This window comes from Xenopus laevis, chromosome 9_10S (genome assembly GCF_017654675.1).
Source record: "Xenopus laevis strain J_2021 chromosome 9_10S, Xenopus_laevis_v10.1, whole genome shotgun sequence".
In the NCBI taxonomy this organism is placed as follows: Eukaryota; Metazoa; Chordata; class Amphibia; order Anura; family Pipidae; genus Xenopus; species Xenopus laevis.
In genome coordinates, this window is record NC_054388.1 from 67,861,512 (window position 1) to 67,885,563 (window position 24,052).

At 37.0% G+C, this 24,052-nt stretch overlaps 1 protein-coding gene across 1 annotated transcript in view; it reads left to right on the plus strand.

Annotated features, from left to right (window-relative positions):
- Nucleotides 1-24,052, plus strand: part of pde11a.S (phosphodiesterase 11A S homeolog) — a 207,851-nt gene that overhangs the window by 41,443 nt on the left and 142,356 nt on the right. The window contains exon 2 of the mRNA XM_018238876.2: nucleotides 3,813-3,971. Coding sequence (XP_018094365.1) covers nucleotides 3,813-3,971 — 159 coding nt within the window. The remainder of the gene's footprint in view (nucleotides 1-3,812; nucleotides 3,972-24,052) is intronic.

Genomic DNA, 24,052 nt, shown 5'->3' on the forward strand with positions numbered 1-24,052 from the left:
GGCTGGGCTAGCAGTCCCAGAACCACTCTGTTAGGAACCTGGGGCATAAATAAGCTCCATCCTGGACTTTCCCAGGTATCCTAGTAGTGACCTCACCACAATTCTTACAAGAATCCTAAGGGACTGGATAAAATGGATGTTTAATTAGTAGCTGTGAATGTAAATGTCTGTCTATAAAGGAGAAGGAAAGGTCTTTTAACTTGGGGGTGTCAAAAGTTAGGCACTCCCAAGTGATTGCATGTACTTACCTGAAACCCCATAAGGAGAAAACTGCACCGGCCGGAATTCTTCCAGTGAGCACCATGGAGCGATCCTCTTCTGGCTTCTTCTTTTTATCAGGCAGCTGTGCATGCAAAGTAGCGTGAAAAGCAGAACTTTAACAAAAAAGTCATCTTTTTCGTTCTACTGCGCATGTGTCTACCCTGGGAAATTTGAAGAAAGAAGAAGCCGGAAGACAAATGTGACGTGGTGTTCGCTTGAAGAATACAGTCATGTCAGGATAATGGCAAACATAACCTTCTCCAGTGGCACATTTTAACCGGCATATCTTGAAAATTAGCAAGTGTTAATTTTTAGGTCAAAAACATTGTCTTTAGTGCATGTAAATGACAAATGGTATTGTGAAGTATTAGGCATTGCTCCAATAGCTGAAATATGTTGGTGGCAGAGAAGGCCCATAAATCTTTGCAGTTAGGTCCATAAATCTTTGGACAGAGACAACTTTTTTTCTAATTTTGGTTCTGTACATTACCACAATGAGTTTTACATGAAACAACTCAGATGCAGTTGAATTGCAGACTTTCAACTTTAATTCAGTGGGTTGAACAAAAATATCTCATAAAAATGTGGCATGTCGCAATGTAATATTCTTCATTAAGCTTTTATTGCATTGTGTATCTTAATTGCACATTGCAAACTTTTAAAACATGCTTGAAGGTGACATAAACTTTTGGACCAAATGTAACAACTTTTTCATTATGAAGCCTTATTACATACACTTCATGCAATTGCAAACTCTAAAATTTGCAATTGCTATCCTACTGTCATGTAAAGGGCAAAGTGTTTGCAAAAAACAAAATTGTTCACTTCGTGAAGTGTATTTGCATTGTGAACGATTTTTGCATTAGCGACCAATATTTTTAGCATTTTCCCTGAATGCATTGTACAGATTTGTGGAATATATTGGTGCTTTATGAGTAAAAATATGACTTGCAAAGGACAATAGGTAATAGAGCAAATTTATAGTAATGATCCTAGGTATCTATGCTGGCATTAGAGCTTAATCTAACTTTTTTGCTGTCTGGTGCCATCTAGTGCTGTCCCTAATCTTTAAATTGCATCAATCTGATTTTATATTACCCTTCTTAACATTTTATTTCACATCTGATTAAAAATCCATAATACAAATTGTTCTGTTCATCCTTATTAAGGCAAATGTTATTGTAATAAAACATATTTATGTGTGCACTGTATGATTAAAGATGTTTTATTTTTGCCATTTCAAGGAATATATTAATTGTAACTGTGATGTATAAACTATCTGCAATTATGTTTTGGTGCTTGAATCTCCATTCCTATAACACTACCACTGATCTTTTAAATCCAAAGAAACCAACAGCCCTGAGAATATGTAGAAAGGCAACCTCAGCCGATCAATTCATGACTTCACAATCCTCAGCAGAGATTGATGTTGCTGATGATCAAGATAGTTAACTTCTTGTCAGACTTTGATTGCAGCAGATAGAAAGATTTGTTGAGCAAATTAACTGCATTGTAGAAAGTACACTGCCAACAATGCTAAATATTGAGCTTGTAGATAATTTTTTCCTACTGAGCTGCCACCAGTTCCTCCCAGATCCCTTGTTATTTAGTCAAACAAGCCAGGAATTAACTCTGCCATTAGGAATAAAAAGAAACAAAGCTAGATGTTGCTCCAGTGGAACACATAAGAACTTTATCTCATTTTAATTACACCAGGCCATGATTTATCATGTTGCCAAAGAAAACAATAAAAAACACAACATTCCACAAATGCTCTAAAGATCTAAATCTGTGAAAATCTACTCATATCCTTGTGGATAGTCCTGTTTAGTAAATTAAATATAAAAACATACAGTATGCACATATGTATATACAGTGTGTTGATTATTATTGTAGTATTGCTACTAATACATTGTATACAGTGTCAGACTGGGGTGTTCAAGGTCCACCAGAGCTGCCAGTTTATGGGTAGCATTTATATAGCATTTTTGTCCCATGATGTTTGTAGGGCTTAAAGTGTTTTTAATCAATAAAATCAACTGCGATACTTAGGAGGACTGATGTATCCATGAGATGCGACTCGTGGAACAGGCTTCTAGCCGTGTGTGCCCAATTTTTAAAACCCAGTCCAGCAACCTGCACCCAGTTCTGCAATCTGCACTTTTACCCACTTGGGCCCGCTATTAAACCTGAAACTGCCTTACCTGAAATCTGTTGCTGCAAGTTGGAAGTGACAGCATGATAAGTGGGTGGGGGAGAATAAATGAAAGAAAAAGTGTAGAGACATAAAATTTTATTAATTTGAGACCTGCCAACCTGCACCCATACTCACATCCGCAAATCTTACCTGCAATGCGCATGATTACCTGCTTTTCTGTGGGTAACCTGCAGGTACCTAACCAAATGCAGGGCTTTAGAGCTAGCTGGAGGTGTGCCACTGGAAGTAGATACTTTAACTCTCAAATGTGCAAAGGGAAGAATGCAATTAAGGGAAATGTAAGAAAAAAGGCACTATGCATGCACACAAAAATGAAGGGAACTAGTTGTAAAATATTTGCCTTTATTTTTCATTTATTTATATTAGAAATAAATAGGTGTTCCATTTATTCCTGAGTAACCTGCACATGGTTTACTCCCCATCCACTGAATTTGTATACTGTTGCCAGAAAATCCCTCCCAGAACCTCTTTACATACAATTTTTCAATATCTCAATATTGTGATATGTGTCTATATCATGGCAGCCTAGAATCTACCTCTAGTAACCCTGTACCATCAGGTCTATGGACTCAGCAATATTGTCAGAATTTTGTTAAAGCACCACAGAGATGTACATTCAGCTATAAGTAGAAACATTTTGTTACATGTAAATAAACAACATCCATCTTTTTAATTATTTTTTAAATTAAAAATTTAACTACAGGGATGCAACAAAATTTTGACATCTGCTGGTCACCAACTCTAATGATCCACTGGCAGATCATGATCTGTTTATTGGACATTACTGGTCTGTGCACTCAGTGGCGTAACTAGATGTTACTGGGCCCCACAGCAAATTCATTTTATGGCCCCCAACATAACCACAAGTTGCCCTTTTTTACCAATATATATTGAAATTGCTCATTTATTAGGGCCTCATGGGGCCCCTATACCTCCTGGGCCCCCCTGCAGCTGCAGGGTCTGCTTCCTCTGCAGTTACGCCCCTGTGTGCGCTTATACTTACCAACATTTTAAAACAATGTCCTGAGTTGTAGGCCAGCAACATTTAGGGCCGATGACTTCATTCAGTCTGTACTTATAGTTTATACGGCTGAAGGTCTATACATCTTTACTGTTTAGTGGTTTACATAATTGGTATTGGTAGGCATGATAAACAATCCAAGATAATATATGTTGAAGACTTTATTATTATCATGATGGTAAAAATGTGGGTGCAGGGCAGATTTTTCAAGTAGGTGCTAATTTGCTCACATGTTTATGTGACAGCTTTAATTTAATGCAAACCATGTAAGATATTCTTTACTTTGTTCATGATTCATCTTGTCTCTTGTAGGACAGGCGGTTCAGCGATGAAATAGACAAGCTGACTGGATACAAGACCAAGTCTCTATTGTGCATGCCAATTTGCAGCAGTGATGGGGAGATCATAGGAGTTGCTCAGGCTATAAACAAAACTCCTGGAGGTGCCCCGTTCATCGAGGATGATGAAAAAGTAGGACTGACATTTCAAATTATTTAATTCACTGTTTTTTTATCTTCTGTCACAGTTAGCACATGGAGGTTAAACATCAGATTTCCTTTACTGACTGTAAATGATTTAATGAAGGTGTGTATAAGACTATATACGTTGTCTAATACAAGGCATTTTGTGTAATGTAATAGCAGGTTTTCTTTGGGTCATTAAAACAGACAAATGCTTCACCTTGGTTAATATTTCCTACTTTAATATATTTAGAAGTAAACAGCTTTAGAAGTAAAGATGCCTTTAGATCAGTGCTTCCGGTGTCGGACTGGCCCAACGGGATACCAGGAAAACTCCCGGTGGGCCCAGGTGTCAGGGGGCCCTTGAGCTGATAAAAATTTGGCCTATTTCATGGCTATTTCCTATTTCTTTGAGAACAAAGAGGTTTAATATATAGAATAATAGATTATAGTATGTAAAGAATAGAGACTAGGAGAATAGAGGTTGAGTGAGGAGAAGAATAATAGTAGTACTGAGAGTGAGCCCCTGGTCTAGGGTTCTTTGGTGGGCCCCTGGTCTAAGGTTTTAGGGTGGGCCTCTGGTATCCCAGTCTGACACTGAGTGCTTCTAAGTGATTTATATAACACAGACACTGGCAGAGCTGTAACTTTTTGCACTGCCGTGTCGAGCATTTTAGCCATTACATTTAGGGGCCCATTTATTTAGCTCGAGTGAAGGATTAGAAGAAAAAATACTTTGAATTTCGAATGGTCGAATATGGCTACTTCGACCATCGAATAAGCTACTTCGACCTTCGACTACAACTTAGACTTCGAATCGAACGATTCGAAGTAAAGATCGTTGACTATTCGACCATTCGATAGTCTAAGTACTGTCTCTTTAAAAAATACTTCGACCCCCTAGTTCGCCACCTAAAACCTACCGAGGCCAATGTTAGCCTATGGGGAAGGTCCCCATAGGCTTCCTAACAATTTTCTGATTGAAGGAAAATCCTTCGATTGATGGATTGAAATCCTTCGAATCGTTCAATTCGAAGGATTTAATCGTTCCATCGAATGATTATTCCTTTGATCGTAGGAATATCGCTAAATCCTTCAACTTTGATATTCGAAGTCGACGGATTTCAATTCGGCAGTTGGATATCGAGGGTTAATTAACCCTTGATATTCGACCCTATGTAAATCTGCCCCTTACTGTTATAAGCTAAATCTTGGTTGATTTGAGACGAGAGCACAGATTTCTGTACCAGCACTCTCTGGTGCTGGTACAGAAACTATTCCGTTTTTTTTTTTTTTCTTGGGACCTTTGACCCCATGATGGTTCCTGCTTGTTCACGAAATTATTTTCAGTATTTTTAGATTAAAAGGTCTTCAATTCAGCCCTCAAGTTAGTTCTAGCTGCCTTTGATATTGGTTCATGTTATTTAATAAAGTTTAGTTGAGTTTCTGAACCAGTGGATGGATGGATTTAATTTGCAATTATAAAGTATATAATTATGGGTAAATGAGTTTCATCACTGCACAAATATATAATTTTAGTGTTTTGAAGCTATGATCAACAACCTGTAGTGGCAGCAATTTTAAGAAGCTTGCAGTGGCGTCATATGAAACGTGGCATGAGAAGAACAACTCTTATTGGTCTAATAGTGACTGCAGAAATGTATGGATCTCTGGGCAGGAGGGGTGGCCTTTGTGACTAACATAGAACGACTAAGGTAGACCAGTGAACATTCAACTACTTCTGAGGAGAGCACAGTCCAAGTCCATATTTTTGATGAAACTCATTTCCAGGATTACCAAAATACAGGATTACTAACAGTTACAGCAGATTCAGAAATGAAACTAAATCATTCCACAAGTTGGTCTTTGCAGTCAGCTCATAAACAAACCCTGTAATCAGGTTTGGACTGGCGGGTGCAGGGCCCACCAGGACTGTTGCACAAGGGGCCCCCGCCGTGACCCGACAACCCGCTACAGGGGACGGCGCCACCCTCCCTATCCCCTCCCTCGAGCAGGAGGGAGATCAGCTGCTTGAGGTATGACAGGCAGGAATCGGGTCTGGGGCAGCAGGGACCACCAGGGCCTCATGATGCAAATCACACTGGTTCCATGGCGGAAAATGTGGTCAGTAATGGTTAACTGATTACTAAAATACTTATGTATGGATAATGGTCCAGCACAATTTAGAGCAGATAAATCCTTAAGTCAAGGAAACTATTTATTTTTCTACTTCCTTGCAGTCACAGGATTCAAGCAGAACATTGGGTATGAAAAGTGGACATATTCATTTTTTTTTAGTGCACATTGTTGTACTTGTAAATAAAAAGCTGTTAAATGAATGCTGAGTAATGGCTCTTTATCAACTAAGGTTCTTTTTCTCATCTTGACATGCTTCAGTTCCTTTGGCTGACAATACTGAAAAGAAAAAAAATACTGTTGCAAATGGAGGTGCCCTTTAGAAAAAGATCCACCATTATTGATCCAGGAATGGCACAAAAAATCCAGGCTCAAGAGAACTGTATCTTGTTTGCTTGAATCAATGAATCAATGATAGTCTCTATTCTTTACATACTATAATGATTTCTTACTACTTTTTAATATATAATTTTTAATATGACCTGGATATATACAGTATATATGTATGTATATATATATATATATATAGATATATAGATATATAGATAGATAGATAGATATAGATATATATATAGAGATAGATAGATAGATAGATAGATAGATAGATAGATAGATAGATATAGATATATATATTGGTCAAAGAGACCCAACCTGCTCAACTCTGACTTGCCTGACAATAACTTGTCACTGTTGTCACCTCAGTTCCTTACTCACCTGCTGCTTCCACAGTAAGTTTTTGTTTAATACTGTCTTTGTACTGAGTCAAATGTGTATAATAATGGTTATGTGGTAAGCATCTAAATATGGTTTTGGAAATGAAAAATTACATATATTGTACAAGTAAGCTATATGCATACTGCATTGAAATAGATTCAGATATTCAGCATGATTGATTCTGATTCAGGAAGAAACATTTTCATTATGCTTAAAATAAATGATAAGAAAATAACCAGAGTTGTAACTGATCTGAAACTAATTTCAAATTGCTTATTGGACTTACTGGTTTCCATACACACTTTGAAAGCTTCCATAGAGTCCAGTTTTAGCAAAAAATAGTAATTTAAAAAAAATTCTAAATGTTTCATTGTAATCATAAAAGAGTAGCTTGTACTTGATGGAAACTAAGCTGCATGAACCCATATTGGAGGCAGACAATCATATTAGGTTTAATAAATGCTTAGTATGGAAATATTCATTACTAGAAAAACCCCAGCATTCTGGATAATAGATTTCTAAAATAGATGTCCTTCTGCCTCATGCTTTTATATAGTCATAGAACTATATAAAAGATGACTTCTAATATCCTCATAATTTACAACACAGGTAAATTATTTCCTATATTTTACTAGAAGACCAGTATAAAGAAAGGGAGATATTTTGGGTGAAAATGTATATACTTCCTTTATAACCTTGTATAAGTGTAACCATTAATTAAATATTTTAATGCATCTGTTCAAGGTAGCTTTGCATTTCCCATCAGCCCTTACTTATTTCCACCATAAGTATACGTTTCTGGTTGGTTTCAGGACACCTCGTTCAACACTGTATTATAGAGGTATCTAAAATGCTTTGGGTTTTCCCAAATAAGGGGTCTTTCTATAATTTGGATCATTGTAGATTAAGTCTGCTAACAATAAAATAAACATTAAATAAACCAATTAGGACTGTTTTCCACCAATATGGATTTATAAAGCTTAGTTGCCAGCATTTTTTATTAAAGAGCAAAAACAATAATTTTTTTTTAAAATTCAAGTTATTTTAAATAATGGAGTCTATGCGAGATGGTGTTCCCATAATTCAGAGCTTTTTGGATAAAATGTTTCTAGATAAGGGATCCCATATCATTTTAAAATAAGATAATGGGTAAATAATACAGGTAAAAGTAACGTTTAATATAAAAAATATTTCAACACGTGAAGAGGTTTTAAACCCCAAAAATTAATTGATGGAAACTTTGGATCATTTTAAAAGGCTATAACTATAATTCATGAACACATTATATTGTGAGTAAATTTCTATTAAGTAAAATGTGCAGCTTTTCTCCCCTACACTCATATCTCAGTACCAAGTGAGTACACCCACTGCAGTGTAGTGACATCATGGTGTCTCGTTACCCTGACAACGACCAACGTTCTTGATAAGGAATCTTCGTACACCTAATTATGGTATCAAGCTAAAATATGTGAAACAAACTAAAGGGTGCATATTAATGGGATAATTCATTTATTTTAACAAGAAACGTGGTCATCTACACAGGCTAATCCATTAGGCACATATTACATATTACATAGGTATATAAATACCACCTTTCACAAAAGAAATACAACATATGTTAAAAAAATACTTTTGATCTGAAATGCTATCACAATGTGCCAATAACAATATACTGGCCTAGAAACGCTTACTTTTGGGCTGCAGCAGCAGGAAGATAAAGTTGTTTTTTTTTTGGTGTATTGTTGCCAATATGCCTCTTAAGTGCCCTTTATCAAATGTATGACAGCTTTCACAGAGTAATTGGAGCTCTGTTATGCAAACCATATTGTACTACATCCCATCATCCTACAACATTGGGGAATAATGTCCAGAAGCAAGACCAATCCCAATTTTTCTGGCTAACATGCCAACATTATGCCCAGATCACACCCTATGCTATTTTTTTCTATTATTTAACTTTTTTGGGGGTGATGATATACTTTTGCATACCTTCAAGTCTACTGCTAGGGTAAGTCTTGCATGTGAATGCTGTTGTGTAAAGCTGGCCTGTACTTACCATAAGTGTTGTCCTAGTTATACATGCCAGGATCTATGGTCTCCATTTCAGTTACTGTTTTTGAGCTTAGAAAGGCTATTTTGATAAGTAAGAAAAGATATGTATACGCAATGATTCTTGATGAAGGCAGATGGAAAATCACCTTCCATTTGCCTGCACCCCTGAGGCTTCATTTTTTTAAAGGAGAAGGAAAGGCTAAAATTTAGTAAGCTTTATCAGAAAGGTCTATATTATTACACCAGTAATCCTTAAAAGTAATGCTGCTCCTTTGTCATAAGAAGCACTGCATTTTTTCCTTCTATTGTGTGTATATATGGGCTTCTGACTATCAGACTTACTGTTTCAGCTTAAACCTCCAGGGCAGGGCTTGAGCATGCTCAGTTTGCTCCTCTCCTCCTCTCCTGTTCCCTTTCCCCCCTCCCTGCTGTAATCTCAGGCCAGAGCTATGAGTGAGCAGGGAGAGACAGGAAGGGATGTCACAATAAGCTAATATGGCAACTGCTATCCTAAACAAACAGAGAGCTTCTAGAGCTGTTTACTCAAGTATAGTATAGCATTCTGCAGAATACATATAGTGTTATAGCTTGAACTTTTGTGCCTGCTCTATTGGCAATAAACTGCTTCGGTAGCTTTCCTTCTCCTTTAAACAGCAAATATTTTACCAGTGTAAAAAACAGGACATGTAGGTAATGAATGAGGTTTACTGAAACAAACATGCCTTGGGTCAGCTGTGTTGGGTCGTTATTTAAACACGGATCATGGATTGTGTGACGTTTCAAGACTAACTTGCCCACATCAGAAAGACTTTACCATGAGTTTTATAGATAGATACATCAATAGCCCAGTGAGCAAAGAAAACAATCAAATTGTGCACTATTGAATGCTTTCTTTTGATAACTTTTTTTGGTTGTAGTCTTCCCTGTCTGGAAATAATGATTTTTCCATTTCTGATAAGCATAACTATTTCCTACAACTGTTGTTATTCCAGTGTTGCCCTATGTGTTATACACAACTTTTCTGTTTGCTGCTTTCTCCTTTGGCAAAGTTAAGTTCAATAAATGGATGGATTATATGCAGGAAGAGATGCAACCATTTATTCTTCATACACTTGTAGGGGCCCAATATACTCATATTATGTATCCTATTCTCTATATAGACATTAAGGGGCCGATTAGATTAGGAATAGATTAAAAATAACTTCGAATTTCTAATGGTTTTTTTTGGCTACTTCGACCATCGAATGGGCTACTTTGACCTTCGACTACGACTTCGACTTCGAAACGAACGATTCGAACTAAAAATCGTTCGACTATTCGACCATTCGATAGTCGAAGTACTGTCTCTTTAAAAAAAAACTTTGACCCCTAGTTCGCCACCTAAAACCTACCAAAGTCAATGTTAGCCTATGGGGAAGGTCCCCAAGGTCTTTTTTTGGTCAAAGAACGAATTGCGGTAAATCCTTCACTCCGATATTCGAAGTCGAATGATTTAACTTCGACAGTCGAATATCGACCATTTGCCCCTTTACATGTGTGACACCATGTTTAACCTTTTTTGTAGCTGGCCTCGTATGTGAAGTTAATATGTCATACAGTTTTAAATCGGGTGACAGAACAAGCTGCGACAAAGCTGCAAATCATTCTCCTCTGCCTACATGGCAGGGCAATTTTTTACAGCAGCCCTTTTTGCCTACCATTTAAATTGGACTTTAACAGCGCAGTAACAGAACTGAACCTTCTGACATATATTAAAGGTTGAGAACAATAAAATGTATATGACATAATGTAAAGGTTGAGAACAATAAAATAGGAAAGGAAAAAACACAACAATTGTGTGGGGGGCTGGTGGTTTGGCACATTCACAGATTATAGAGATGCTATATCATCTGGTTGATTTGGGAAGAATTCATGATTGACAGCATGATTGACAGTAGTGTTGTAAAGGTACTATTCCAGTTCAGGTCTACCAGGGCTATGAAGATACTATTTCAGTGCTGCAACGTCTTGCATTCATCTTCCCCCTTATAGTATTCCTGAAAGCTGTGAACTCTTCTTTATTAGGGCGAAGACACACAAAGCTAGTAGTAGTAGCTAGTTTTTGTGTCTAAAAAATACCCTGCAATATTGAGAGTTGCCTGTGCTAAACCACACGTAGACCATTTTGGAAAAAAACACAGAATAAATCGTGCAATTTGGGTTTTCGCTCAATTTAATCCAGTTCTGGTTAAATTGTGCTTTTTTAATAATAAATAATTATTTTTGGTCGGATTTTTTTATTTTAATACTCTGATTAAGATTTTGATAAATAAGGCCTGTAGTGTCTGAGTTAAAGCCCATTATCACTATTGTCTATTTTGTAGCCATGGCAAGTAGCTGCTACTAGTAGCTCTGTATGTTTTTGCCCTTATATTTTTCCTTCATTTGTTTAAGTCTTATTCACACTGCATACTGTTATTGTGATTTATGTCAAGTAGTCCAGCTATTTCAGTGGAAGTCTGTCCCTTTCACTTTCTTTGAGAATCTGATGGATCTATTCACCATAAGTAATCAGAACAGATGTTGAGTGTCAAATGGAGTTCACCTTGTAGGAGCTTTGATTCAGCCTGAGTAGCCAGAACTAGTAAAGCAACCCCATCCTCCCTATAGGTTTCTCAGCACAGAAATGTGCTTTTGCTTTCCTGGTTATTTGTTGGACTTTTGAGCACACTTACACATTCCTTGTGGTATTTCATAACAACATGCAGTGTGTCTACATGTAATGTATGGGTTTCTTTGCATAATTTGAAGATCTGGTCAGGTGAAAAGATCACCAGACACATCTTTGTATTGAGCTGCAAACAACTTTTTAAACTTAGAAATATCTCAACGCCTGTTTTGCATTGTATGGGATTAAACATTGACTCGCTTTTTCTTAAAAAAAAAAAAAAAAAAGTATCCTTTGTAGTGACACTATATAACATTTTTATGAAACGTTAAGGATAACTAAAGCTAAAAAAGTATAATGTTAGAAATGCTGCACATGACCCAAGCCGCATGGCCCAAGCCAACCGCAGTCCTTTAGCAGTGAAGATCTATGTCTCAAATATGCATAAGTAGTTCTTCTTTTCTGCTGATTCACTGCACATGCTCTGTGCTGCTGTCAGTTACCTGAGCTTATGGGCAAACTCACTAATATAAAAGTCACAATATATGTAAGACTTATTAGTAATTAATTCAGATTCTCATTACATGGTGGATCAGAATCCAATACAATTCTTTTTAAAATGTAATAATCAGCCTTGTAGAATCAGCTTCTATAACAGGTGAGCCTCATTTTCTACTTGATAATTTGTGAGGACCCCTAAATTTAGCTTCTAATAGCTGTCCTGACCACACTGAGCATGCGAGTGCCACTGGCACTCCTAACAAAATCCAAGTTGTTGCACAACATAGAGATTCTGAAACAGAGTTTAGTTTTCCTTTAAGTAAGCCATACCTGCATTTATTTTTATATTAATAGTAAAAGAAAAGTAGGTTTCTCGCAATGACCTTCTGACTCCTACTGTCCAAATGTAGTTTTGACTAGGTCTCATATTTCGTGCACTTTGCAAAGCTTTATAAATAACATTGTCTCTAGCACTGAAGATCAGTGCTTCTCAAGATATCAGCGACACCCTATATTCATAGGCCCCACCCATTTAAACATACCAAAATAGACTACAAAAGTTATATGTTTGAGCAGAATCAAACAGTCTGAGTCGCCCATCAAGAATTGTGTTTATTTCTTCAGTTACTGAAGAAAGGAAAAAACTTTGGGCCATCAACCTACCTTATGTATTGTGTTCCTCCAGTGAGAATCCACTATGGACAAACACTGTGTCTGCCATCCTGTAATACTTGTAGTACAGTATAAGGTGCAGAGTGCAGTGCCAGCAGCCAAAAGGCAGCTCACTTACCTCTTGCTATAAGGCAGGCACTAAGTACAGGACTTATTTGCACCAGTGCTCCTACTTGGATCCCCTTGCTAGACCCTCATGAAAACATTCTTTTAAGTTCTGAAAAGTCATGTCAGGACTACATTACTCATACCTTCCAACATTTGAAAACTGTAAAAGGGATAAAAACATTAGCCGCGTGTAGTGCGTCAAATTTTCTGACAGGTTATGAAAGTTTGAATACATTTCTGGGAATATTAGGGCTAGGTATGGGCGAATTTGACCCATTTGGTTTCGCCAAAAATCCACTGCCATCGAAATGTTGCCAACGCCCATTAAAGTCTATGGGCGTCAAAATGTTTTTGTTACACACCGAATTTTTTTTGACGCAAGTTGTTTTTTTTTGGTCACACAACGCCATACAAGTCTATTGCCGTCATTTCCGTGGGGAAACAAGGCGCAAAAATTTGCCCATCCCTAATTAGGGCCATGTTTTATATGTTATAACAGTTTTGCTAATGAAGCTAAAATTGCCCTTTAAGCAGTGAGCAGAGAGACCTGTTTATCCTTAATTGTTACAATTGTTTATTTGCCTATCTTAAATTGTTACAAATGTATCGTTACAAATGTGTTCTGGGCTCTCTGCCAAAAAGCCTCTTATTTCAGAAACTTTGTATAATTTTCTGGCGTCAAAACGTCAGGAGATCAAAGAGAAACTCAAGACATTTCCGTAAGAAACCCAGACTGCGGACTGAGCTGTGAAAATCAGGACTGACAGTTGGGAGGTATGATATTACTGCTAGACCTTTGTCCAGGGAGTGTTCTTGGAAACCGAGGGAGTTCTTAATTAATTCACATGTGCAAGCTTTAGCTACTTTTTCCATCTCTTTCCATTTTTATTGTTCATACTTTGGGGTTGTTAATAGAAGGGGGTTTCAGCTAGCATTTAGTTAGAATATCTGCCAGTAGCGTAGGTACTAAAGTCTAAGGTATTTAAGTCTAAGGCTATGGAGGCAGCTGCCCCATATATTTATATTCAGCAGTTTTGCAGTATAAAAGCCTCTGATTAAATAACTCTCTATCATCTGCCATTTATTTAGCCAGTTGTGGAGCTAGTTAATTTTGTTTCCTTTCTTATCATAATAAATCACATTCAACTTTTGTCACAATATTCTTTTATTGGAAGTCTATATAATCTCAGCCCATCACACTTCAATGCTCCGGCAGTTTTCCTCTCCCACATTACCATACAAACCTCTGAAAATATTATATTACTCATGAATTGAAAATCATATCACATTGTCTTTTGTTCTCCTTCCTATCCTTTTCTTTCCCAAAGTTTAAATGAACCATTATATATATATATATATATATACATATATACATATATATAAACTGATGATCATTAATAAATTGCCCCCTGCTGTATTTTGTACCAAGCAAAAGGTAGAGTAGCAGCATGACAATAACAGTTAAGATATACACTCATAACTGTGATCCTCCTCACCTAAAAGGCTGTTCAAATTGTGCCATAGTATACCTAATAGCCCCCATGGAGAAGGGGGGGGGTTAAGGCAGGGGCACCCCCTCCCCCTACTAGTTATGGCACTGAAAGCTGCAGATAATTCTATTTTTAAAAATGTTTTAGGTAATAATATAAATATATTGGCGAGGAAGGGCCTCATCACTATTGCAGAGAGCATTGCTGTGCTATGTACTATTGGAACTGAAAATCTGTTTTAAAAAAAGGAAATTCAGCACTTAACATTACCAGGTTTTGATTTCATATGCTAATGTAGATGCAGCACATACTTCTGTTATTAATCCTCTTATGGTAGCGCTTTTCTGTGGGCATTTGCTATAGTGTAGAATCGACATATGTATTTTTTTGATGATCAATTACGTATGCCACAGTTTCGGACCCCTCTGCATGCATTGTGATACCAGACGTTCCCCTTGGTTGCTAAGATACAGTAGACACTAATGTTCTTGACGCAGATGTGCACAAACCAAGGTGATCGCAGGGTTAGAGCGTCGCGTCACGACACTGGATCTGGTTTCCATGGAAGTGACGTCGTGGAGGTGACGTCTCGAACACTGAAGTGCAGGAAGCACATGAAAATGGAGGGTACTTATATTTTAGACAGCTTGGTCGCACATCAGAATTCCCCTTTACAAAGGCTATAGTGCCGAAACGTTGGGGTATTCTCATCTTTGTCACAATATACACACGCACAGAATTAGAAGTTATACAGGCTTCATTCCATAGAGATCTTGCAATGTTCCTGAACCTCAAGCTAACTAGTTCAGATCAAGAGGATAAGAGATAAAACTTAACTTTTAATAAATTAATAAAAACAGGTGTATGCACGCTGCCCATTACAAATACAGACAAACTCACTCCTTAATTCAGGAAGATGTGTGGGACCATGTCCCTATAAAACAAAAAACTAAAACATAGGCACTCATTGTGGTGTATTCTCATCTTTGGCAAGTATCCGTCTCTTGTGGTGGTTTCCTTTTTGCCTTGAAATATACTGCTAGGTGGTATTTATATCTCTGCTTAAACTGCTGCGTATGTATTATACTGAACGACCATTTATGTTTTGAAAAAATATATAAAGAAATCAATTTTTTTTTTTCATACCTCCTTTTGCTTTGCAAAAAATTTTTTTATGAGTGTGCATGCCCAATATATTGTGGATTGGTATTTTGCTGCTTCTTGCCTTCTGAGGCAAGTTTCTCAAATTGTGTCATTGGAGGCGCTCCCCTGGCTGCATAATTGAATATTGGTGGAATAACAATTCTATCAGCTTTTTAAACATTTTTTATTAGACTTTAGACATGGTATTCCGGAGTACAGAAGTACAGGAGCTTGCAATAAAAGTTATTTTGAGGATAAAGAGGAAGATTTCAAATATTTTTTAAGTGGTAATAATGTTTTTCCAATTACTGAACTATCACTGCCAGGACCCAGGTGCAGGCAGACCCCACAGATTTCAGCCCGCATTCGCATTGGTGCGAAAGTATGGGGGACCACAAGGGGGTGCAGGCCTGTTTACAATCACACCCCAGTAGTTCCCCCCCTTAGTTTCCCCTGGGCAAAAATTAGTACATTCTGATTTTCTTCCCAAGATTATTTACCAGTTGAAAGAACTGAAACTGATTTTACCACTTTGTAAAGTTGCCCCCATAGACTTACCTTAACTGTAAAGCAATGCTCATTCTTTTTTATTCATCATTTAAAACTGGTTAGCTGAATTCTGTGCAACCTTGCAACATTTCTACATTTCATTACTCTCAGACAGTGCCTTCACTTATGTCTTACTTATTCTCCATGTTGAAGGACAAAATCTGATTACTGTATCACACTATAGCATTTGAACTGGAAAAATTCATTTTGGTCATTAAACCCCCATTAGCTATTCTTTATAGCTCCAGCTATCAGTAAATGCCTGGCAGTCTATCAGCGAGTAAATAGCTTGGTATGTGAAAGGAGCTTCTGTTTTATTTTATGAATAGCTTGTCTAGATGATGTTCTAGAGAACATACTGTAATAGGTTAATGTGAATTGGCACTGCTAACTGTGTAAATGTAATGAACGTTCATCTAACAGAAGTTAAGAAGCTAGTCAGAGAATTTTTTTTAATTAAGTATGGATTCTTGGCAAATATGGTAATTAAAGGAGAAGGAAAGGGTAAAACTAAGTAAGCTTTATCAGAAAGGTCTATTTAAATACACCAGTAAACCCTCAAAGTAATGCTGCTCTGAGTCCTCTGTCAAAAGAAACACAGCATTTCTTTCCTTTTATTGTGTACACATGGGCTTCTGTATCAGACTTCCTGTTTTTAGCATAACCTCCAGGGCAGGGTTTGAGCATGCTCAGTTTGCTCCTCTCCCCCTCCCTCCTCCCATCCCTGCTGTAATCTGAGCTCAGAACTATGAGTCAGCAGGGAGAGACTCAGGCCAGAAGTGACGTCACACCATACTTATATGGCAGCTTCTATCCTTAACAAACATAGACAGTGTCTAGAGTTGTTTAATCAGGTATGGTAAAGCATTCTGCAGAATAAATAAAGTGTTCTAGCTTGCACTATTGTGGCTAATCTTTTGGCAATAAACAGTCTTGGAGCTTTCCTTCTCTTTTAACTAGCACTTCTTTAACATTCAGCAATGTTCTCTGATGACGAGCATGTAAGATAAAAAAAAGACATTAGGTAGAAGGAGGGGAGGTTGTTTAAGCATGTTACCCATGCTATGTTATCTTATTAGATGTGAGTTGTATACACATATGTATATTATGTAGGATGAGCAATGAGATCACAAGGGAAGTTGGAGGAGGGTGTGGTTCATGTCATTTAACTCCCTCAGGTAATGATGGGAGAAAGCGTCTAACAGAATTTTAAGTATAATGTGATTATCTGTGATGCAGTCATGTCACAGATGTTATAAACTGTGGACCACATATCCCATACACATTGGTAGTGTCAGTTCTCTTACTATGAGTGTTGCTACTCCAAGACTCCTCATCAGACACGTCACTTAAAGGACAATTAATGTATGTTATGTGAACTTATTGCTTTTGTAATGTAGGCATAACATACTGCTACAATTACATTAAGACCAAATCAGTCAGTTTCAGAACTCTATTTGAACAGGCTTTAAAATTGCATGCTGGATGCCATCGCCCGCCATATAGTAGTGGCAACCCCCAAAAACATTGATCTTTTTGACACATTTATTAATAACCTATTAATAGATGTGTTAGATATCCTAAATCGCCATTTTGCATGATGTTAAAGTTGTGCAAAATATCAGTGATTGCTTATGCAGAAATTGACAGGAGTTTATATTGTTACAATGGAAACCCCTCTTTTAGCATAATGTTGCTTGAGCAGGTTATGGGTATTCCCTAGTCTATAAAGTCGAAGGGATCATATACTGTAGTTCTTAATTTGGACTCCTCTTTATAGAAAAGCTTGGATGTTGTTGAAGAGCCTAAGTCAGTAGGCTTCATTAAATGGACCTTAAACTGTGTGTAGTGTAGTGTTAGTGGCTGCAAGACAGCCCTATCCTTACTGCCTGCCAAATAGATGGAGATGAGGACAGGGTTCTTTTGCACCCTGTGACTTCTGGTGCTCTATTACTTGCAGGTCCAAATGCTGCAAAACTAATGGGATTAGTAGGTCCATGAATGGGTATGTGTGCATGCCTCATCTAACCACCCCCTCCTGAATATAGTACTGTCAAATGCAGTGTTACATACACTCCAAAAGCACAGGTCCTTTCGCTCCATTGTAGAGAAGCTTCTGCTCCCACAATTGTTCATGCAGCTGTGCAAAGTGTGAAAAGCATGCTGGCTTCCCAACTTTTCTAAAAGAGCCGGAACTTACTTGCAATATGAGATACATGAGTTAATTTTACTTTCGCTTAGCTGTTTCTTCATTTTCCAGACAAGCTTTCTTTTTAAAGGAAAGATGTAGTTTAAAATATTTCTTTTCAATACTTACCAAACAGCTGTTGTGCACAGACTTTAATAAAACCAAAAACTGTTTACAATGTTCCAGATCTACAAGTCCCCTGAGGTCCAATGCCTCCACCTTCTCTCAGTCTTGTTTGTTTTGTTTCACCAACTGAAGCTTTCATTTAGCAGCTGCATGTTTAGCATTTCACTTGTAAATTAGATCTATGTTGCTATTAGCCATTTGAGTGTCTACAGCATGACTTTTCTAAACCACAGCTTTGGTTGTAAACTATGGCTGGTATCCATACTGGAATCCATACTGTAGATAATGATACATACAGTACAACTGCTATGATTTTTTTTATTCATTATTATTTTCTTATTTATGCTTTATTTATTTTGTTTGTGACTTTGAAATTAAATATTGAATAGCAAAAATACTTCAATATTGAATAGCAAAAATACTTCACCTATATCAAAACCTTCAGTTCAGATGTGATATATGTGAAATATTTACAGTTAGGTCCATAAATATTTGGACAGAGACAACTTTTTTCTAATTTTGGTTCTGTACTTTACCACAATGAATTTTAAATAAAACAACTCAGATGCAGTTGAACTGCAGACTTTCAGCTAACTAAAAGCCTTTTTTTAACACAATCACTTCATTTTAGGGGCTCAAAAGCAATTGGACAATTTACTCAAAGGCTATTTCATGGGCAGGTGAGGGCAATTCCTTTGTTCTGCCATTATCAATGAAGCAGATAAAAGCCCTGGAGTTGATTTGAGGGGGGTGCTTGTATGTGGAAGATTTTGCTGTGAACAGACAACATGCGGTCAAAGGAGCTCTCCATGCAGGTGAAACAAGCCACCCTTAAGCTACAAAAACAGAAAAAACCCATCCGAGAAATTGCTACAATATTAGGAGTGGTAAAATCCACAGTTTGGTACATCCTGAGAAAGAAAGAAAGAAAGCACTGGTGAACTCAGCAACGCAAAAAGACCTGGACGCAAATGGAAGACAACAGTGGTGGATGATTGCAGAATAATTTCCATGGTGAAGAGAAACCCCCTCACAACACCCAAACAAGTGAACAACACTCTCCAGGAAGTAGGCATATTGATATCCAAGTCTACCATAAAGAGAAGAGTGTATGCATGGCTGCCAGTGGCACTGGGACACTAGTGTTTATTGATGATGTGACACAGGACAGAAGCAGCTGAATGAATTCTGAGGTGTTCAGAGACACTTTCTGCTCAAATCCAGCTAAATGCAGTCAAATTGATTGGGAGGCATTTCATAATGACCCAAAACATACAGCCAAAGCAACCCAGGAGTTTATAAAAGCAAAAGTGGAATATTCTTGAATGGCCAAGTCAGTCACCTGATCTGAACAAAATTGAGCATGATTTTCACTTGTTGAAGACTAAACTTCGGACAGAAAGGCCCACAAACAAACAGCAACTGAAATCCGCAGTAGTAAAGACCTGGCAGAGCATTAAAAAGGAGGAAACCCAGAATCTGGTGATGTCTATGAGGTTAAGACTTCAGACTGTCATTGCCAGCAAAGGGTTTTCAACCAAGTATTAGAAATTTAACATTTTATTTTCAGTTTTTTAATATCTCCAATTGCTTTTGAGCCCCTGAAATGAAGTGATTGTGTTAAAAAAAGGCTTTAGTTCCTCCCATTTTTATGCAATCTTTTTGTTCAACCCACTGATTTATGCTTTCAAAATTGGCTGCAGGGAGTCATCAACTTGTAACTATGTTTCAAGACCAAGACCATGCACATGCTCAGTGGGGTCTGGGCTTCTGTTGGGAAGTTAAGATAAGGGATCTTCATAAATTATCAAAATAGCACAAGTCAAATAATTTATACCATAGAAGCTTATACAGCAAGACTGATTTATAATCAGAATGCAATCTTTTTGTTCAACCCACTGATTTATGCTTTCAAAATTGGCCGCAGGGAGTCATCAACTTGTAACTATGTTTCAAGACCAAGACCATGCACATGCTCAGTGGGGTCTGGACTTCTGTTGGGAAGTTAAGATAAGGGATCTTCATAAATTATCAAAATAGCACAAGTCAAATAATTTATACCATAGAAGCTTATACAGCAAGACTGATTAATAATCAGAATGTGCAGACTGCACTGGGCCTGTGGATACAAATCTCCAGCTGCTCTTCAGGGGAACAAACAAAGCTGCTTGAGTTCTGGGAAGTAAGGTGGGGGATCTTCCCTGCAGAGCAGCTAGAGACCGTCTGAAGTCAGAGCAAGTAAAACAAACGGTAGACATTTTTTAATCAAAGTACATTGGAAATAGATTTCTTTTTCATTAGCAAGATAATGATAAGAAAGTAAAAATGGGATTATATTTTTAAAGTTTAATTAAACAAATAGTACTCAAATATTCCAATTAGAATTTTTGCAGAAGTATGTGCAACTACACTATGTATCAGAAGAGGATCATTAACTGAAGATGAATTTGTATGACCATAGAGCTGTTCATATTGTACTGGGAGCAGCATTTGTTGGAAGCACTGAGGTAGAACAGACTATAAAAACTTTATGAACACATTCATAAAGTAAAGGGTCATTGAATTACAAAAATGTATTATGCTTTTTCAGGAGTATGACACAGAAAGTCACTTAAGGAACTTATGATCTAATTTCGATTCTGTTATGTTAGAACAGATTATATTCATGCATAAAAGTCAAAAGACAGTTCATGAATTACTGCTTAAGACCAGAATGTTACAATTTGACTTATTGCTTAAAAATTAAAGTGCATTATATTGCAAGCATTAAAGCCTAATGAAATCCCTTAAAGGGTGGTTCACCTTTAGATTAACTTTTAGTATTTTATAGAATGGCCAATTCTAAACAACTTTTCAATTGGTCTTCATTATATATTTTGTGTAGGTCATTCATTGTTTGCCTTCTTCTTCTGACTCTTTCCAGCTTTCAAATGTAGGTCTCTGGCCACTTCTAAAAACTAATTTTTGGTAAGGCTACAAATGTATTGTTATTGCAAATTTTAATTACTAATCTTTCTATTCAAACCCTCTCCTATTCATATTCCAGTCTTCTGTTCAAATCAATGTATGCCTGCTAGGGTAATTTGGACCCTAGCAACCAGATTGCTGTAATTGCAAACTGAAGAGCTGCTGAATAAAAAGCTAAATAACTGAAAAAACACAAATTAGAAAAAAGCAAACCAACTACAAATTGTCTCAGAATATCACTCTCTAAAAGTTAATCCAAAGGCGAACAACCCTTTAAAAGGGAGCTATACCCTGTTTATAAATAGGCCATTTATTTATATTTTTGAAATTAACTTTTAACTGTGCATCATTTAAACATGGGGGCACCAGGAAATCCCTCCTAAACGTATTGCTTTTGTTCATGCTGTTGGTCAGCATTCTGCTTTTTTTAAGCTAAGTTTTACGCTATGTTTTTTTATTGAGCAGAGGCTATATGGCTAAAAGGAATATAGTTTCTATACTAACTATAGATTGTAGTATCACTATAGCCTTTGATATTATGTCTGTCCAAGAAATCATCCAAGCCACTCTTAAAGGCATTAACAGAATCAGCCATCACAACAACATCCGGAAGTGCATTCCCCAACCTCACTGTCCTGACTGTGAAGAACCACCTATGCTACTTCATATGAAAATTTTCCTCTAGTCTGAAGGGGTCCTCTCATTAAAATAAATTAAATTAGTCTGGCAAGATCTATTAAGTATAAAACCATGCAGGCACAAACTCATAGTATTATGATTTGCAATGAAGTCAAGTATCTATCCCTTAATACTCCTTTGAAAAGCTTTCCTGCCACTGATGTCAGACTAACTGGCCTATAGTTTTGAGACTGAGAACAGGATCTCTTTATGAAAAGCGGCACCACATTAGCAATTCTCCAGTCTCTCTCCATCATGCCAGAGCATACCTCCCAACTGTCCCTTTTTCGGAGGGACAGTCCCTCTTTTGACAGCTCAACCCGCAGTCCCTCATTTGTACTGGAAAGTCCCTCTTTTCTCTGCACTTAACAGCCAGAAAAAGAAACAAAGTTTCTCACTTAATTGGCTTTTAGCAGAGAGCCCAGAACAGCTAACAAGTGCAAATAAGATACTTTGTAACAATTTTGAGACACAAAAACACAGTTTAGATAAGGAGAAATATTTTCAAACTTTCATAACCTGCCAAATTTTGTAAAACAAACATGGTAATTAGGGGGTGTGGCCACAGAAAGGGGTGTGGTCAAAAAATTGCTGCGCTACACGCGGAAAAAAAATTTTTTGTCCCTCTTTTTACTTCCAAAATGTTGGGAGGTATGCCAGAGCTCAATACATTCTGAAAAAGAGGTTTGGCAATTAGGTTTGGCAATTACAGAGTTAAGCTTGCTAAGTACCCTGTGATGAATATTATCCGGTCCTGGACTTTTGTTTATCTTATTACTTGTCTAATATGTGAATTAGAAGAAAGTTTGGCTAATATATATGTCCCTTTATAGGTAATAAAAGGCATTAAGTTTGTCTGGTGTTGCAGTACAACAAGGAAGTGGAATGAAGCCTTGCTGGTAAAATTCAGTAGAGGTCCTTACTCTTTTTGCACATAATGACCCTTTAGTCACTATGCTTTTGTGCCTGTTTCTCTTCTGTCCAGGGTTTTTTTGTAAATTATCTCTAGTATGTTCTAGTGAGCATAGGCTCACTAGAACATAGGCTCTTGATTTTATGGTGGTGATTATTATTTCTTTGAACCAGTTGGGGTTTGTGGGGACTTTTAGCCACATGATAAGTTTTATTTGACCATCAACACCAAAAAGTTCAAAAGTTTTTTTATGCATTCAAATCTATTTTACTGGTACCATATAGTGGTAATAATAGTGTGTTTGCTTCAGAAGCATTACTGTAGTATAAATAAGCTGCTGTGTAGTCACTGTGGTCAGACATTCGGGTTGAAATTGGGCTATAGGACACACTTTACTTTACAGATATGTTGTGAAGAATACATTGGCTCTAGATGTCACCCAGAAGGATAAACAGAAGGGATCGAATGCAAGGGATTTTCATGTAAACCATAGGGAACAGTCTTGCTTACACTATGGTGTTAAAAGTCAGAAATAAAAAGTACTCCAACTAAGACCTGCCGAGTTCATGTAGAAGTCAATTGCAGATGTCCTGCTGACTATTTTCAGAAAATAGTGAGAACTTTTTGGATTTTGATAAATAATCCCCTATGTGTGATTATACACTGTTTAGTGGTGTATTGTTTATTGTTTTCTGTATAAAAGTAAATTAGAACTTTATCGGTACAATTTAATGAAATTATTAAATGAATTACACGGTTTGCTTACAGGAGGAAAATGCAAGCGATACTCATAAAGATCTGATTTTGAAGCTACGTCCTTTCTTTATTTGTCAAAAGGTGCCCTTGTTATAAAAATGTTATTACTGGTTTCGGAGTCCCACAATGAAACACGTCAGATCCTATTTCAAGTACATTAAAAGAAATTAGGTTACAAGCTGATATACTGTAGTATATACTGTAGTTAGCTCATTAGAGAATTAGAGGAGGGATAAAAGATAACTCTGCTTTGAAATAATATCCCATACAACTGTTTATAATGCAAGGGATTTTCATTTAAACCTAAACACCTTAGGGAACAGTCTTGCTTACATTATATAATAGTTACACTAGACATGCTATTGCTGTCCTAACACTTTGTCCCAAGTGTAGAGAGTAGATTCCACAGATACCGAATTTTTTAAAATTAGATTTCATAAAGAAAATGATA